The following is an 18,101-nucleotide window of genomic DNA, read 5'->3' on the forward strand; positions in this document are numbered from 1 at the left end:
GGAAAATTCCTTTAGATCNAGAGAGAGAGAGAGAGAGAGAGAGAGAGAGAGAGAGAAAGGGAGAGAGAGAGAGAGAGAGAGAGAGAATAATAACCTGTAGGTATAGTAGAATCAAGTAAGGGTATTTATAGAATAGGGAATATTTTGTCGTATTTGTAGGCATCAGTAGACAGGAAAAGACTGAATATTACAGTGGGAATGATAGTAGAGGCAATTTGCTAGAGAAGATAAGGGGATGGAATCTAGAGTGCAGTAGAAGTGTTGGCTATGATAAGGAGAAAGGTCACATCTTCCTCAGTAAGTGAATGAGATTGAGAGAGCAGCAAAGACTTGAAATTGGGGTTTTGTACTACCTCATGCACTTTCCATTCCTACACCAACTCCCCCACTTCACCTGCTCAGCCCCTTCCTAGTGTGTCTTCTTCAGTGACCATACTCAGCAGGCCAGGCCCCTGGGCAGAGCACTCACAGCACATTCAGGAAAAGGTCCTGGGTCAGTTCCACCTTAGACCTAGTTCTAGGGGGTCTTTTGTCCCCATCCCCTGCCCCAGAGATTCAGTGCCTCATGCATCTTTGTGGCCAGCAAGAGGGCTCTTCTCAGCCTTTCATATTTCCATCTGTCACCACCATTTTCCCTATCTCGAAGACACAAGCAGGGAGTCACCTTTGAGTCCTTCCTTGCCTGCTGTATCCACTTCATTTTGTGGTAGATTTTTCCAGGTGATCATTCAAAATGCCTAGCTAAACACTCCCTGTGCTTCTAATAGTCTTCAAAGATGTGCCTGCCCCTCCCCTTTTTTGCCCACTTAAAGCAGGTATGGGCTGTAGGACTTCTAAAATTCTGCTCCCCCAGACCCCTGGGCCCATTCTAGGGGGAATCTCCTTACAGTAGGGACTCAACCTTTCTGCATGCATGTAACCTGGACTTCTTTAACAGTCTGGTGAATCCAATGCATCCCTTCTCAACAATGTTTTCAAATGCATAAAACACACAGAATTCCATAAAACCAGTTACATTAGAATATAGTTTCTCAAAATATTTAAAAAACGAAACTCATGGACTCCTTGAAATCCTGAGTTATGAACCATTTGCCTTAGAGCAGTGGTTCCCAAACTTTTTTGGCCTACTGCCCCCTTTCCAGAAAAAATATTACTTAGCGCCCCTTGTCACATACTATCACCACCCTCTTACAGTTATTCACCGCCCCCAAATACACCTGTGGCCATCACCTCACCCCTGGATCGCTGCAGCACCCACCAGGGGGCGGTGGTGCCCACTTTGGGAATCATTGCCTTAGAGTAAAGGCAGAATGAGATACACTAGATAACAAGAAGACTTTATTAAGGAAGTGAGAGGGAAGGGGCAGACAGCCAGATAGACACAACCAGATTCTGGCTCTCCTGGGCATTTGGCTTCCTGGTGAACAGTCACAGGACCAATTTGGGGGTTACTCCAAGTCAGTCACTGGGGGGAGGGCAGAAGTCACCTCAGCATCTGCTGCTGTGGGGACAGGAGCTTGGTCTTCACCGGTCACTGTGGGGAGGGCCTGATAAGTGAGGGTCCAGAAGCGCAGGAAGTTGGTTCTCAGGTGCTGTTTCATGGAGCTGGCATCCATTTTCTTGGTGATTTCCAAGTAGTTGCCATTCTCCGGAGTATAAGGAGCCCAACGGGTAGGAATGGCAGAATTGCCCACATTGGGGTCCCTACAAAGAAAGCAAAAAAGCCCCAGGGAGATGAGGTTTCAGAAGTGCTTGATTTATAGAAATTTAATTTTAAAAAAGCTTATAAGCTTAAAACACACTCCCCCTACCTTTTATTTAAGAACTAGTGACTAATCCTAGAATCCAGGGGTGAAACTCCCCACAGGCCTTACCCAGTTTTGGCAAAGTTAGTCCAGTAGGCAATGAGGTTCTTGGAGACAGTTCGGTCTTGGGCCCGATAACCCAAGGGTGTAGCGAAGGGCTTGCCAAAGACGTATTGAATGTCATCGGCATGGTCAGCCCCCACCCAGTCGGGGTAAACAGGCATTCGAGAAGGATGGGAGAACAAGTAGGTGTAAGTCTTGCCAGTCCTGTGGGATTGAAGGAGACAACTTTGATGTTTGAGGACACACCTGGGGCGGCCCAGCCAACAAGGGAAGGTGTACCTGAGAAGGGACTGGGGAACAATGGACTGTTCTGGACTTAATGTAAGAGTTTGTGAAATTTATATCAGATGCAGGCAGAACTGGAATTGTTTAGAGTATGGAAGAGAAAATTAATCCACCTTACGCCTTCCAATATGTAGCTGTTGTATAGAGGAAGGCCTCCCACTTTGTTCTCCACTCAGAAAAGAACAGGGAAATTAAGATTAGACTTATGGGGGAATTTAAATATGGACATGGAATTGTAGGAGTGGGAGACATCTTAGAAAATTATCTAGTCCAACCACCTCATTTTATAAAGAGGCACATGAAGCCCTGGGTGGTTACAATGTGCTAATTAGTGGCAGAACCAGGGCAAAGACACAGTTCCACAGATGAACAAGCAGAGTTGTCCAAAGGGAGCCCTTTATCACTGTACCCCCAGAATGAGTCACACCAGCAGGATGCTCTCACTTGGCATTGGCGCTGTGCTGGGCCAAGGCAATCTCTGTGGGCACCAGGAAGAGGATGTCAGTCTCAAAGTCTACGACGGTCTTTTTCTTGACCTCTTGAGATGAGTCTCGGCTCCAGGTCTGGGTGTAGATGTCAAAAGTGACGTTGGCACCAGGAAGACCTTTGGTTATGGTGAGGCCAGAGACCAGCTTATAAAAATCTTCCCTACAGTGAAAAAGTAGGCATAGTTAGGATCACAAACTACCACCACCACCCCCTTTTTTTAAAGGCAAACCTATTGATTTTTTGCTTTTAAAAATTAAATATTTTATTTTTTCCAATTTTGTAAAAACAATTTTTGACATTTTTTTAAACCCTTACCTTCCATCTTAGAACCAATATTGGTTCTAAGGCAGAAGAGCAGTTAGGGCTAGGCAATGAGAATTAAGTGACTTGCCTATGGTTATACAACTAGAAAGTGGCTGAGGCCATATTTGAACCTAGGACCTCCCATTTCCTGGCCTGGCTTTCTATACACTGAGCCATCTAGCTTCCCCTTGACACTTGTTTTTTTTTAAATTTAAGTTCCATATTCTCTTTCTCCTTTCCCACCCCTCTCACTGACAAGGTAAACAAGTTGATATAGATTATAAGTGTGCAATCATGCAAAATATAATTCCATATTAGCCATGTTGTGAAAGAAAATACAGATCCCTTCCCTGCCAACAACAACAAAACACAAGAAAAATAATGAAGATTTTTAAAGGTATTCTTTAGTCTGCATTCAGACTCCATTAGATCTTTCTCTGGAGGTGAATAACATTTTTCATAAGTCCTTCAGAATTATCTTGGATCATTGTATTGTTTAGAATAGCTGACATTCACAACTGATCATTGTACTGTTTACAAGGTGCTGATTCTGCTCGCTTCACTTTGCATCAATTCAAGTAAGTCTTTCTAGGTTTTTCTGAAATCTTCCTGCTTATCATTTCTTATGTTGTCATTTTTCAGTCATATCTGACTCCTTGTAATTCCATTTGGTGTTTTCTTGGCAAAGATACTGGAGTGGTTTGCCATTTCCTTCTCTATCTTATTTTACAGATGAGCAAGCTGAGGCAAACAAGGTTGAGTGACTTGTCCAGGGTTATAAAGCTAGTAAGTATCTGAGGCTAGATTTGAATTCAGGAATCAATTTTCCTGACTCCAGGCTCAGCACTTTATCCACCATGCCACCTAGCTCTCCTCATTTCTTATAGTATTCCATCATAATCATATACCACAATTTGTTCAGCCATTCTTCGATTGATGGACATCCTCTCATTCCAATTCTTTGCTACCACAAAAAGAATTGCTATAGACATTTTTGTACATATTGGTCCTTTTCCTTTTTCTTTGATAAAATAAACTTCTCAGAGCTAATTGGGCATATGCGTCAATGAACAGGCTTAAGAGTAGAAAGTCCAAGGTCTTGGGCTCTTCTCCCCATCTCCCCTGAAAAAGGTGCTAGTAGAGGAAGTTCCCACTCAGGTCACTAGGAAACATGCTCAGCTATCCTCCAGGGTGGTCCAGTGTTTGTTTCTGTGACCTAACCCAATCCTAGAATAATAACCAAGCCAAAATGGTCAGCTCGTTCTCCAAATATGAATGTATTTTCCTACATCCATACCCTTGTTTATGTACTTGCTTGGAATTCCCTCCCAGCATTCCTCAATATCTAGTAAAAATCTTATCTCCCAACCACACCAGCTCCCTCCACCATGCCTCTGAAATTCTAAAGCACTCATTGGCCATTCCATTTATTTGACAATCAATAGTCTTTTGTTCTTGTCTATATCTGCTATTGTTAGCTGCTTGTCTAGTTATGCCTTTTTTCTCCAGTTAGACCATACATTCCCTGAGGGAAGGGGCACAATCTTATTCATCTGCTTCCTCTGCAATGCCTACTACAGGTTTGGACATGTAAGTGCTGAGTATTTGCTTTTGCTTTGAGTGGACCATTGAGGGAATTTCCCTTCTGTCCACCCTGCCACAGTCAGCCCTTTAAATAGGGCAGACCTGACCATTTAGCAGTCTCCCGGTTACTCACTCTGTGACATCCTGGGAAGCCTTGTTGATAGCAGGCATATCAATACTGGCAAAGATGTGACCATCCATGTTGTTGGTGCCGGCAATGTAGTCAATGTCAGCCGCATTGGCAAAAAGATTGACTGGATCATCAGGAATGAAGTCTCCATCAATGACTGGTACAAAGCCCAGATAATGCAGCATGGGATCTGGGACAGATCAAGGAGAAATAGGAGGTGATTGGAAGACCCTGGACCCAGAGTCTACCTAGTCCCTCTTTTTGCCTTTCAGGCAATGGGGTGGAATTTTCCTTCAGTTTATGTCTAAACCTAATTCCTCTTGCTGCAGACTAAAATGATTTCCTTCCTTCCTTCTGCCCTTGGAATCAAAGGACTGTTCATAATACTGGCCCTGGGGTACTAGATGGATGGTGGTGATCTTTGAGAAAAGAATTAAAGGAATGCCTGGAAAGCTGCAAGAAAGAAAACTCTACAGAAAGCCAAACTATCTATATTTTGATGTAATTCCTTATAAAGAAAATTAACCACATGGTTGTTGTAGGAATTGTGAATAGTAATGTTCAATCCTCATTTATGATTGAGACTCCTAAAACTATATCTAAAAACAAGAATGTTAGAGTTGGAAGAACCTTGGAAATTGTTTTATCTAGCCCACTCATTTATTAAAGAAGAGAAACTGAGGCTCAGAGAGAATTAGTCAGTGGATAGAGCATTGGGTTTGGAACAAGGAAGATGAGAAGATCTTAGGAGCAGCTAGGTGGATTAATGGATTGAGAGCCATGCTTAGAGATGGGGGGCAGTCCTGGGTTCAAATTTGGCCTCAGATACTTCCTGACATGGTGACCCTGAGCAAATAGGTTAACTCCCATTGCCTAACCTTTACCACTCTTCTGGCTTGGAACCAATACACAGTATTGATTCTAAGACAGAAGGCAAGGATTTAAAAAACAAAACAAAACAAAACAAAAAGCAAAAAACATTCCTGAGTTCAAATATAGCCTCCAACATTTACTAGCTATGTGACCCTGAGCAAGTCACTTAACTGCCTCATTTCTTCATTTATAAAATGAGCTGGAGAAGGAAATGGCAAGCCATTCTAGTATCTTTGCCAAGAAAACTCCAAATAGGGTCACAGGAAGTCAGATATAACTAAAAATGATTGAACAATAGCAAAAAGTATATACCACCCACTCTCCACTCCTAAACAGTCCCCACTCACATTCCATGCCAGCCAGAGGCATCTTATAGGCCAAAGTCAGAGCTCGGGGATCAGTGACCTTGAAACATTTGGCCATCTTGACAGTATCATCCATTGGGCAGCCCACTTTGCTGGCGATCTGTTGGCAAGAAGAACCCCCAACCCAGAATCTTCAGCCTTTAGTGGCAGGTTCCTCTCCCAACCCCTTAAGAAAGATCGGAGAGGGGAGAGGATATGGGTATATGGGCAAAGAGTTCAACCAGCCATATTTTTAGATTGGGATAGTTTATCTTACAGTAGCGTCTAGTGGGGGTGGAGAAAGATTTCTGGGCATAAAATAAATAATGCATGTGTTGTACAAATCACATGTAAATGAGAATGAGGGAAGCATCAAACTTAATGGTATTCCAAACCCACATCCCCCACCCAGCAGGAATATAGAGATGGATCTAGGTTTCTTACCCTTTTGGCCCAGAAGAGGGGGTTTTTCTGGATGACCCAAGGACTCAGGGCCACACCGCTCTGACTGATGGCTCTCTTGATGAGTCCCTTGTTGTGGGGGGACAGAGTCTGCAACATGGAAGCACCAGATCAGCTGGGCTCCAAAGTTCCCTATCCCTTGGTCCCTTTTCTTCTTCCTGGTGTTTATTCTTTCTCTCTCTCCCTCCTCTCCCTTCTTTCTTCTCTCCCCTCCACTCTTTTGTTCTCCTTTTTTCACTTGATAAAGCCATCACCTAGAGAGCACTACAGGAATGACCTATGCCACAATTTATGTTTCCTGGCTTAGGGTGGGATGAAGTGGGTTCTCAGGAATCTGGTCCTTCCCTGAGATGAACCTTCCATTATTTCCTCTCCCTCCCAGTTTCTTTCCTCCCATATGGCTTACACCTGGGACAGCAGAATAGAGTTCTCATAGGAGCATGCTGGGACAGATGTGTCTATTAGACTTCCCCTCCTCCAACTCATTTGGCAAACAGTGAAAATATTGGGACATAGTAGGGAGGATTAAGGGGGATCATCCTAACTTTCAGCAAAGTCTCAGACCTGGAGGGAAACACTGGCCCCACCAGCTGACTCTCCAAAGATGGTGATGTTGTTGGGGTCTCCACCGAAGGCTGCGATGTTCCTCTTCACCCATGCAATAGCCATGTGCTGATCCCAAAGGCCAAAGTTACCTGATGGGGAAAAAGGAAGGAAGAGAGGGAGGGAGGGAGAGAGGAAGGAAACAAATATTTATTTAAGGTACTTTGTGCCAGGCAACAGGGCTAAACACTTTACAAATATTTAATTCTCACAACAACTCTGTGAGGTGGGTGTTATTATTATCACCTTTACTTTGAGGAATTTACTTATGTATGTAATGTAATTTATGTATGTATGCATGTTAATGTAAATTACAATATTCGTTGAGGAAACTGAGGCAGACTTAAATGACTTTCCCAGAATCACAAAGCCAGTAAGTGAGGCCATATTTATACTCAGTTCTTCCTGACTCTAGACAAGCCCTATCTAGTCCAGTCAACTTCCAACCCCTCTCCTCTTCTTCCTCTTTTCCCTCCTTTTCCTCCTCCTCCTCTTTCTCCTCAGGGAGTGAACACAGAATGAAAACTCAACTAAGATTTCAAACAAATACTTTTCTTTTCAAAGGACAGTCTATGGAAGGGGAGAAGCAGGCTCCCAGCTTTCTCCTTCTGCCCCCTTTTACCCTTCTTTGCCCTTTATTGCTATTGTTACACAGGGACTTTTGAGTCCCACAGAAATCATAATATTCATAAAGCATACATATACGTGAGTAAATACAATGTGTATATTCAGTGGGCCTAGAGCTGGGTTTGCATGCATATATCTATACCTATGCATTGTGCTGGGCCTGGAATTGCTGCTGAGGGGCTAGGATGGGGAGCTGAGCAACGCCAGCCCATGGGGGGGGGCTCACAAACAGGCAGACTACACTTCCTTCAGAGCCTTTCAGTGGTTAAACATCACACATATATGCATACATGTACATATACATAGCATCCTAGAGTTAGAACTGGAAAGAACCATAGAGGCCGTTTAGTCACTTTACAGCTGAGGAAGCTGAGACCCAGAGAGATTAAGTGACTCTCTGAAGGTCATGTCTGTTGATTTATACACATATGTGTTTGTGTGTACATACATGTTAAGTTTGTGTGTATATACTTCAGTGACCTGTGATTTCATCCCATTGTATACCCCCTTCACTAACAAAATCCCAACTTTCTACGACTTAATAGTAGATGGTTTTCAACAGTTCTTATGGCTGAGAAATTCATCTCCTGGCAACCAATTTGGTGCTGAGCCTTTCCAAAGGGAGCTGGGCTTTCCAGTTGACAGGGTGTTTTCATAACAATCCCAGGAGGTAGGTGCTGTGGTATTATTATATCCATTTTATAGACTGGGAAACTGAGGATCACAGATATTTAACTGACTTGCCCCTGGTTTCCTAGCTAGAGAATGGCAAATCCAGTATTTGAACTGGTATCTCATGGCTCCAGGGCCAGGAATGATTAGATCATTTATTAGACCCCACATTCTCCCAAGAGATTGCTCTTCCTGTAAGGCTTTCTTGGTGAATCCCAGCTGGTTCTCGTCCCTTCATTATTCTTGAACCCAGCTCTGGCACATTCTTGTAATTTGAGGGGTACTACTGGGCTCCAGGAGCTACTCAAGAAACGTGGTGCTGCCCTGGAACCCATTCTGGTTCTACCCCTTATTGCCAGTGGGACCTGGAGCAAGTCACTTAGCCACTGCAAGTCGGTTTCCTTCACTGCAAGCAGCTAGGTGGCTCCTATCTACACTGTCAGTCACCCTCTCCCCTGCTATGTCTTTTCTCCAGGCTTTTGGGATTTTGCTTTGTCCTGGTTCTCCTACATGTGGATAGAGCACTGGCCCTGGAGACAGGAAGATGAATTCAAATCCAGTCTCGGACACTCACTAGCTGTATGACCTTATAGGCATGTCAGTTCACTTCTGTTTGCCTTAATCTACTGGAGAAAGACATGGCAAATCATTCCAGCATCTTTGCCAAGAAAACCCCAAATGGGGTCACTGAATCAGAAAGGCTTGAACGACTGAACAATAACAACAACAAAAAAGAATGAAGAATTAAAATGATCCTTCTGATCCTGAAATCCTGTGATCTGCCCAGTCTTTGTAAATGTTTATAATGGAGATAGCATTGAGATGAGAATGAAAAAAAACTGAGTTTCTAGTCTTGGTTCTTCCTCAAAGTGACTGGGTATGGCCTTTACACTTTTTAAATCTCTTTACACATTCCTAATCAATTCACTATCCCACACACCACAACAATTATTCAAAAGCTTCCCCCTCCTTAAGTCTCCCATGGTACTCCTGTCCTGTCTTAGAATCAATGCTGTGTATTGGTTCCAAAGCAGAAGAGTGGTAAAGGCTAGGCAATGGGAATTAGGTGACTTGCACAGGGTCACACAGCTAGGAAGTGACTGAAGTAAAATTTGAACCCAGGACCTTCCATCTCAAGGTCCTGGCTCTCTATGCCCTGAGCCACCTAATTCTTAAATGTTCTTCCTCCTCTTGGCTTCCCTGGCTTCCTTCAAGACTCAATTCAAAAATGTAAATCAAAACAACTCTGAGGTACCACCTTTACACCTATCAGATTGGCCAATATGTCAGTAAAGGAAAGTGATAAATGTTGGAGGGGATGTGGCAAAATTGGGACACTAATGCATTGTTGGTGAAGTTGTGAACTAATCCAACCATTCTGGAAGGCAATTTGGAATTATACTCAAAGGGCTTTAAAAGAATGCCTGCCCTTCGATCCAGCAATACCACTACTGGGTTTGTATCCCAAAGAGATAAAAAAAAGTGGGAAAGGATCTATTTGTACAAAAATATTTATAGCTGCGCTTTTTGTGGTGGCAAAAAATTGGAAAATGAGGGGATGTCCTTCAATTGGGGAATGGCTGAACAAACTGTGGTATATGATGGTGATGGAATACTGTTAGGCTATAAGGAATGATGAATTAATGGATTTTTATAAGAACCGGAACAACCTACATGAACTGATGCAGAGTGAAATCAGCAGAACAGGAGAACATTATACACAGTAATTGAAATATAGTGGGACAACCAAATGTGATAGACTTTGCTACTAAAATCAATGCAATGATCTAGGATAATTCTGAGAGACTTATGAGAAAGAATGCCATCCACATTGAGAGAAAGAATTGTAGAAGTAGAAATCTAGAAGAAAATATGATCTATCACTTGTTTATATGGGTATAGGATTTGGGGTTTGGGTTTTAAAAGATTACTCTATTATAAAAATGAATAATATGGAAATAGGTATCAAGTGATAACATGTATAACCCAGCGAAACTGCTTGTCAGCTCTGAGAGGAGAGGAGGTAAAAGGGGAAGGAAGAGAACATGAATCATAGAACCATGGAAAAAAAATTTAAAAAAGACTCAACTCAAATCCCAGCTTCTTCCGGAAGCCTCTCCCAAACCCTTCAGGGGCCAGTACTTTCTACTCCGAGATTAGCTTCAATTTACACTGTAGATATCTTGTCTGTGCCTAGTTATTTCTGTGCCCTCTTCCCCATTAGAATGTGAGCTCCATGATAGAAAGAATGGAGTTTTGGCCTTTCTTTGTATCTCCTCTTTAAAGTAGTGCCTGCCACATAGTAAGGACTTAAGCACTTGTTGACCGAATGACCTCTAGGCCTTGATTTCTGAGTGGGCTTGGCCACATGCTATCTCAAGTTCCTTCCAGCTGTGATGATCTATGACTCCTATAACTTTAGTCCCATTCCCCAACTCTCAACACTCTAGGATTTTATATAACGGTGACATTTTTAGATATTGTTAGGTTCAAGAAACTAGGAATAGGAGCAGTTCCCCAGCAGAGGTGGCCAGCTCCTACAGAGCCAAGACTTGTGCCAGTTGGGAAATAACTGGCACACTCTTTGGTCTCCCTCCTCCAAGACCTTAAAGGGTTAGGATGTACCTGGCAGATTGGAGTCTCCAGTGCTGAGGAAGCCCAGGGGCCCGACTCGATAGTTGAAGGTGACCACAATGACATTGCCTCGGGTGGCAATCTCCTCCCCATCATACAGGTAATTTTTCAGGAAGTTGGCGCCATGGCCTGCCCCCATCAGGAAGGCCCCACCATAGATCCACACCATGACTGGCAGGTCTCTGGAAACTAAAGAAAGAACCAAGAAAGAACCAGGGCTAAGAAAAAAAAAATTGGGCCGATACTGGGAAAGTCCTTCACTTGGGTTGAGCTTGCAAGTGCCATTGTGGCCCCAAATGTGGGGTAAGAGTATGAAAGAGCTTAGCAGCTGTGAATCTAGGGGGAGTGAGTTACTACTCAAGGGGCTAGAATAGGGAACAGATAGTATTCTGAAGAATTCCAGGCCAGGCTCCCCTCTAATCCCACCGTCTTCCTCCAACCTCCATATTTCCTGGCGATAGGAAGCCAACCTTTGATGACTCTACACTGCTTAATGAATAAAGCTGAAACTTCTAATGATGGAATTCAAGGTCTTTCACAATTTCGTTCCACCCTACTTTTCCAGCTTTATGTCAGATTAATCCTCTTCACTTACTGTTCCAGTCAAATTGGACTCCTTATGCATATTCCTTCTTTTCCTATCTTTTCTTGCCTCTGTGTTTTTGACCACCTTGTCCCCCAAGCCTAAAATGGAGTCTTTATCCTCATACACCCATCCATCTCTCTACCGATGTCTCATTCTTTTTTCAAAGCCCCGCTCAGGCGCTGACTTCTTCATAAAGTGTTCCATGACCAATCCCAGAAGAAAGGGATCTCTCCCTCCTCATGCCACTTTGCCTAGACCTCTTGTGAACTCATTCTCCTACCTGTCACATACATTTATATGCATGTCTTTCTCCACTTCCCATTAGTAGGAAAGGGGCTGTGCTATTTTTAATCAGTGCCTTACACAGGGCTTCATGCATTTTTAAGCCAGCCCTTAATAAATGTTTACTGAATTGAATTTCAGAAAATAGATCCTACATCTAATTGACGGTCTAGAATTCCAGAGTTCTTGCCTCTGAGGAGGAAAGGAAAAGATTCAAAAGGAGAGGTTTCTGTCTCCCCTTCCTGACATCTCCCTTCCACCAGCCCTGACCTTGCTTCCTCTCCTGTGGAATCCAGATGTTCAGGTAGAGGCAGTCCTCACTGCCATAAGTGTCGTCCTGGGTGATAGTGGCTTGAAGGCATCTTTTCTTGAATTCTTTGGCCTTCAGGGTTCCTATAGGGGAAAAGGGAGAAATAAGTCTGAAGTTGAGAGGGTCCCCTGGCTTGTGGAGTTTTCCACTCTTTTCCACTCTGTTTCCTGCTTGCCTCACCTTGCCATCCAGGGTGGCGCTGGGGGAGCTCTAGGGGTTTGGGAGGAGCAGCAAAGGGGATGCCCCTAAAGATGTCCACTGAGTCACCAAGGAGACCCAACTTCTTATTGACACCTTCAACGAAGCCCCCCTCTGTGTAGACAGCTCCCAACTAGGAAAGGATAAAAAGGAATAATTATATATATATATACATATATATACAGATATGTATATATACACACACCTATGTATACACACATTTACACACACACACATATCTATATATATCACCTATTATGTACAAGGCACTATGCAGAGAACTTTACAAATATCCCGTTAAATCGTCACACAACCCTGCAGGGTAGGTCCTGTTATTATCTCTGTTTTATAGTTGAGGAAACTGAAGAAAGCAGAAAGTCACAGAGCTGAGAAATAGTGTCTGAAGCTCATTTTGAACTCAATTCTTCCGGACTCCAGTCCCACTGGTGACATCTAGCTGCTAAATATTTTTTTAATGAAAATATAATAATAGATTGACCCTAGACTGAAGGTATGTGGTCTGGAGTTCCTAGACCTGCTTACTCACTGGCTTATTGAGATCCCAGTATTAGAGGTTTTCTAAAGTAAAGGTTGTGCTAATTTGACATGAATGATATTGGGGAAAGGATCAGCTTTACTATCAGGAGACCCGGTTTAGAATCTCAGTTCTGCTGTGTAACTCTGGGCAAGGCACTTTATTTCTCTATTATCTCAGTTTCTTCATTTGTAAAATGAGAATATAGAACAAAAATGTAATGATAAAATATTTAATTTAATTCTAAATCCTGAATTAAATTAAATTAAATATTTTATAATTAATTTTTTATTTTCCATAAAATTGATAAAAAATAATTTATAATTAAAATTAATAAATTAATAAATCGAATAAACTTTAACTAAAACATTTTTTAAAATTAAGTAAACAATGATAGATAGCAACCAGAATATGGAAGCCTTTAAAAACCAGGCTAAAGAGTTGGTCTTTCATGCTAGAGGCCATAGGGAGCCACTGAAGGCTTCCGAAGAGGAAAGTAACATGGAAAGAAGATTTATGCTTTAAGAAGATTATCTTTTCAGTTAGTGATGAGAACTGAGGAGAGGGTGAAAGACACTGGAACAGGGAAAACGAATGAAGTAGCTATTGTTGTAGTCAAAAGTGAAGAGTTAAGAGACCAGCTAGGCTAGTGCCTATGTGAATGGAGATAAGATAAATGGATCAGTTAAATTTGGCTAACATGATGGGCTGAACTGAAGAATGAATTGAGCAAGGATGTAAAAGTCTTGCACTTGTAATTGTAAAAAAAAATGTAATTGCCTATATATGAGGTGTTTTGGGTGGCTAGAAAGAAGCTCTCATGAAAAAATAGTCAGGGGAGTTTGGTGGATAACAGACTTAGTATTACTGAGACTGCAATGTGACGTGGTAGCCGATAAAGTTGATATGATCTTAGGTTGCAATAATAGATACACAGTGTGGACAGAACAAGGGAGGTAATGGCTCTTTTTGTTCTCTCCTCAATCTGGAATATTGTGTACAGTTCTGGGTGTTACATTTAAGGAGGGACACAACCAAGTTGAAGAGGAGGAGACCCAAAACCATGTTTCAGAGACGCTATCAGGTAGTAGATTTCGAGCAGGAGACCTTGGTTTCAGTGCTGACTCTGATACATTCTACCTTCATGATTTTAGGCGAGCCTTTACTCCTGTCTTCTTGTTTCTTTATTTGGAAAATGAAGATTATATGATTTCTAACAACCCTTCCAGTTCTTAAGTCCAGTGATCCTGCAAGCAGGGGTTGAAAGAAGTGGAATATAAATTGGGATATGAAATGGAAATATAACCTGTTAGACTGTAAACTTAAAAAGAAAAAACCCTTACCTTCTGACTTAGAATCAGTACTGAGTATCAGTTCCAAGGAAGAAGAGCAGTAAGGGTTAGGCAATGGAGGTTAAGTGACTTGCCCAGGGTCACATAGCTAGGAAGTATCTGAGGTCAGATTTGAACCCAGGACCTCCCATTTCCAGGCCTATTTCTTAATCCACTAAGCCACCCAGCTGCCCTATAGATTGTAAACTCTTTAGGAACCAAATCAGTGCCAACTATCTATTTCTATATCCATGGGACCTTGAAGATATTAAGCACTTTAAAATGTTCATTAAATTAATTTAAATTAAATGTTTAGCCTGGAGAAGAGACTTAAGGGAGATATAATGGCTGTCTTCCAGTAGCCGAAGGGCAATCATGTGGAAGTGGGATTCATCAGACTTTTTGCTTGGCCCAGGGGGCAGAACTAGGAGGAATGGGTAGAAGTCATAGAGAGAAATGTTTCAGCTATATATAAGAGAAAAAGTGGCTCACCCTTAGAACTCTCTAAAGTAGAATGGGCTACCTGAGGAAGTGGTGGGTTTTCCCTTATTAGAGATCTCCAAGCAAATGCTAGGTCATAGAGAGGGGATTCCTGTGCAAGTACAAATGGTATGGGCTGGGCCAGATGGCCTCTGATGTCACTTCAAATTCTAAAATTCTATGATTCTGTATCTGAGTAAGCAGTGTCCAATGACTCAGAACACTGTTGAGTGTTCCCTCAACTCCCAAAGATCAGTAGGGCAGGTTCTCTATGGTGGTGGAGGTGACTGTGCTCCTTTGCCTTCTTGGAGGCACCCTTCTTCCATGAAACAAGGAAGCCCTGGGACCCAAGGAACCTGGGCTGGGAGTAGGTGGGTGGAGAGAGAAATCTCTCCTGCTTCTAACATCTGCTCAGTGGATGTTTCAAGAAGTTACTTTCTGGAGCAGCTAGGTGACTCAGTGGATAGAGAACCAGATCTAGAGATGAGAAATCTTGGGTTCAAATCTGACCTCAGATAACTTCCTAGCTGAGCCAGTCACTTAACTCCCCATTGACTATCCTTACTGCTCTTCTGCCTTGGAAGTGTTGATTCTAAAACAGAAAGCAAGGGTTTAAAATGAAAAAATAAAAAGGAGGTTACCTTCCCATCTTCTACCCCCCAATTTCTTATGAATAAGAAGAAGATCACAACTAGGAAAACTAGAGGCCAAAATGTTACTCAGCCCACAGTCAATTTCCCACCCACCTATTTCCAGCCTTTCCATCTGTCTCCTTTCTTTCCTTCCTTTCTTCTTTCCTCCCACCCTCCCTTCATTCTTTTCCTTCCTCTCCTTTCCTCTTTCTCTCTCTCTCCCTTTTTCCTCTCCTCCCTTTCTTCTTTTTCCTCCTTCCTTTCTTTTCCTTTCCCTTCCTTCTTCCCTCTCCTTCCACCCTCCCTTCACTTATCCTCCCTCTACTTCCTTCCTTCTTTCCTTCCTTTCTCCCTCTTTTCCTCTCTCCCTTCCTTCTTTCCTTCCCTCCTTTCTTTTTTATCCCTCCCTTCATTCTTTTCCTCCTTCTCCTTTCTTCCTTTTCTTCCTCTTCCTTCTTCCCTCTTTTCCTTTCCTTCCTTCTTCCTCCTTCCCTTCCTTCTTCCCTCTCCTTTTCTCACTGCCTTCACTGTTATCCTCCCTCTCCTTCCTTCCTTCCTTTTTTCCCTCCTTCCTTCCTCCCTCCCTCCCTCTTTCCTTCCCTCCTTTCCTTCCTTTCTTCCTTCCTTAATTCCTTCCTTCCTTCCTTCCTTCCTTCCTTCTTTCTTTCCTGCCTGCCTGCCTTCCTGGCTTCCTGCCTTTCCTCCCTCCCTCCCTCCTTCCCTCCCTCCAAGATTTTGACCAACAGCATCTGGTAAGCACTCAACGAATAGAGGAATCTGTTGAATTGTGAGTGCTTCTTCTTCCTTTTCCTTAACACCCCAGTTCCAGGGTAATACATATAAGATCAGGAGCATCTTGAAAAAGGTATATATTGGCGAGAAGGGCAGCCTTGAAGGAAGACAGGAGCTACCCTCTTTAGATGTAGTAGGGGCAGCTTCAGGAAATAGCAGGTTCCCTTTCACTGGATGTCTTCAAGCAGAGACTAGGTAGATTACATAAATTGTGGCAAGGAATTCCTGCTCTTGTATGGCTTGAGCTAAATGCCAACTGAAGCCCTTTAGAGCTCTGAAATTCTGTCATCAAAGAGAGGAGGCACAGTTTGAGGACTAAGAAATTTGAAAGGTACAATCAAAAGGGCAATATAATGGGAGAAAAAACCCCTAAGTTTCAGAATTGACTCCATCAATGACTAGTTGTCTGATTGTGAGCAAATCTCCTTACCTATGAGTCTCAGTTTTCCCATCTCTAAAATAGGAATGACATTAATATTTGTACTAATTACTTCATAGGGGGAAAAGGCCAAAGAATTAAAGAATATAAGCTATCATCATTATATAGTATTGAGTCCATTAGCAAGAAGAAAATCAAGTTGACTTAGAAAAGAAAAACACTCAGCCTGTTGTTTAGGTCATTTGTCCTAGCCCCTGTGAGCAAAGAATTCCCCAATTTCTTTTTAATAGCTACTTACCTTTGCTGCACTAGCTGCTGCTAGGCAACAGAGCAGGCTGAAGACCACCAACTTTGGGTGTCCCATGGTGTGTGTGTGTACCCACTGGCTGCCCATCTGGGGCTGTTAGGGCATATATAGTGTGTGAGAAGCCAAATTTGGCCCTTGTTTCCTCCACCTCTCACTCCACCCTATGTTGGGGCCACTCACTTGGGGTGGTACCTAACTGGAAAGACAAACTTACTGTTCTCTTGGGGGGAAGGGAGAAGAAAGAGTTCTAGGAGAGCCAAGGTTGCACACACACACACACACACACACACACACACACACACACACATACACACACACACACACACACACACACACACATATTTTCCCTAGCCTAAGAGCCCTTGGGCATAACCCAATTGCTAGCATTCCACCTGTGCATATCTTTGCCTACGTGGGAGCAGACACAGGTGGCACTAGGGGCAAAGGTCACAAAATCAGTCATGGTATGGGTCACTAAAAGATTCCTAGCACTCACTATTAGGGTTCCAGCCTCCATTTCCTCAATCAGAGAAATGGACCTACATTGGCTTTGTTCCCTTCCTACCTCCATGAATTCTACCAAACCAGAATTAGTTAGTATATACTCTCCCAGAGGGTAGGTGCTGGATCTGGTAGGACTCCTACTTGGACTCCACAGGTAGACTGGTATCCATTGTGGGAATCTCAGTGATTTGTACAAATGGGAGCTAAGTCATAATAATGACTTAACATCTCATTTACATGGTCCTTCTTTTTTGGGAATGATTTGTTCAAGCTTTGTATTTGGATACAAAAACATTGGATGACAGTCAAGATCCAAAAAAATTATAACAGACTAGACTAATAAGCATAACTATAAAGTTGAGTGAAAAAAAATCAAGAGAGACTATGGAAAACTATCTGAAGGTTTTAGTAAACATTAATACTCAATAGAAATCAATAAAAACAGCCAATGCTGATATGCTAGGCAACATTCAGAGAAGTATTTTTAAAATATTGATATTCTATCAGTGTTGTATGGTGTAAGTCCGTCGGTATGTCAATAGCACTTATTAAGCATCTACTATGTGATAGGAGATGCAAAAAAGAGCAAAAAAGTCAGGGACACTATAGTCCCTAGAGAGTAAAAAGTGAGTATCACTCAGAAATCAAAGGACAAACATGGGTATGAATAGACCACAATCCATTGCAAATAGGGAATTGTGAAGAACCAGGGTAAAGGATGACCACAAAAAAAGTATAATCCAAAAAAAAAATAGGTTGGTCATGAAGCAAGAGCAATAACCAACCAATGGACCACCTGTGGGATCCTCTGGAATCCTCATGATGTCAGGAGAAAGCAAAGAAGGCCCCAACTCATTGAGTGTCTATCTTAGGGAAGGATATGGACAGGAG

General features: G+C 42.5%; 1 protein-coding gene across 1 annotated transcript; it reads right to left on the minus strand.

Moving 5' to 3' along the window:
* Window positions 1-1,391: 1,391 nt before the first annotated feature.
* Window positions 1,392-16,763, minus strand: CEL (carboxyl ester lipase). Its single transcript, XM_044661306.1, has 11 exons — window positions 16,698-16,763; window positions 12,233-12,383; window positions 12,013-12,135; window positions 10,866-11,063; window positions 6,903-7,033; window positions 6,321-6,428; window positions 5,880-5,997; window positions 4,663-4,849; window positions 2,598-2,801; window positions 1,875-2,072; window positions 1,392-1,704 (listed from the first exon to the last, which is right to left on the minus strand). Exons 1-11 carry the CDS (start codon window positions 16,761-16,763, stop codon window positions 1,449-1,451), a joined length of 1,740 nt encoding a protein of 579 aa, XP_044517241.1. The 3' UTR covers window positions 1,392-1,448.
* Window positions 16,764-18,101: the final 1,338 nt, after the last annotated feature.

Source organism: Gracilinanus agilis, chromosome 2, assembly GCF_016433145.1.
Source record: "Gracilinanus agilis isolate LMUSP501 chromosome 2, AgileGrace, whole genome shotgun sequence".
Classification (NCBI taxonomy): Eukaryota; Metazoa; Chordata; class Mammalia; order Didelphimorphia; family Didelphidae; genus Gracilinanus; species Gracilinanus agilis.

What these genes read in the sequence shown, in the direction of transcription:
- CEL (XM_044661306.1), bottom strand. Translation starts at nt 16,763, where the DNA reads ATGGGACACCCAAAGTTGGTGGTCTTCAGCCTGCTCTGTTGCCTAGCA. An exon ending in GCTTCCCAGGATGTCACAGA is followed by an intron (nt 2,802 to 4,662) that starts GTGAGTAACCGG and finishes TTTTCACTGTAG; the next exon opens with GGAAGATTTTTATAAGCTGG. An exon ending in CAGCACAGCGCCAATGCCAA is followed by an intron (nt 2,073 to 2,597) that starts GTGAGAGCATCC and finishes TCAATCCCACAG; the next exon opens with GACTGGCAAGACTTACACCT.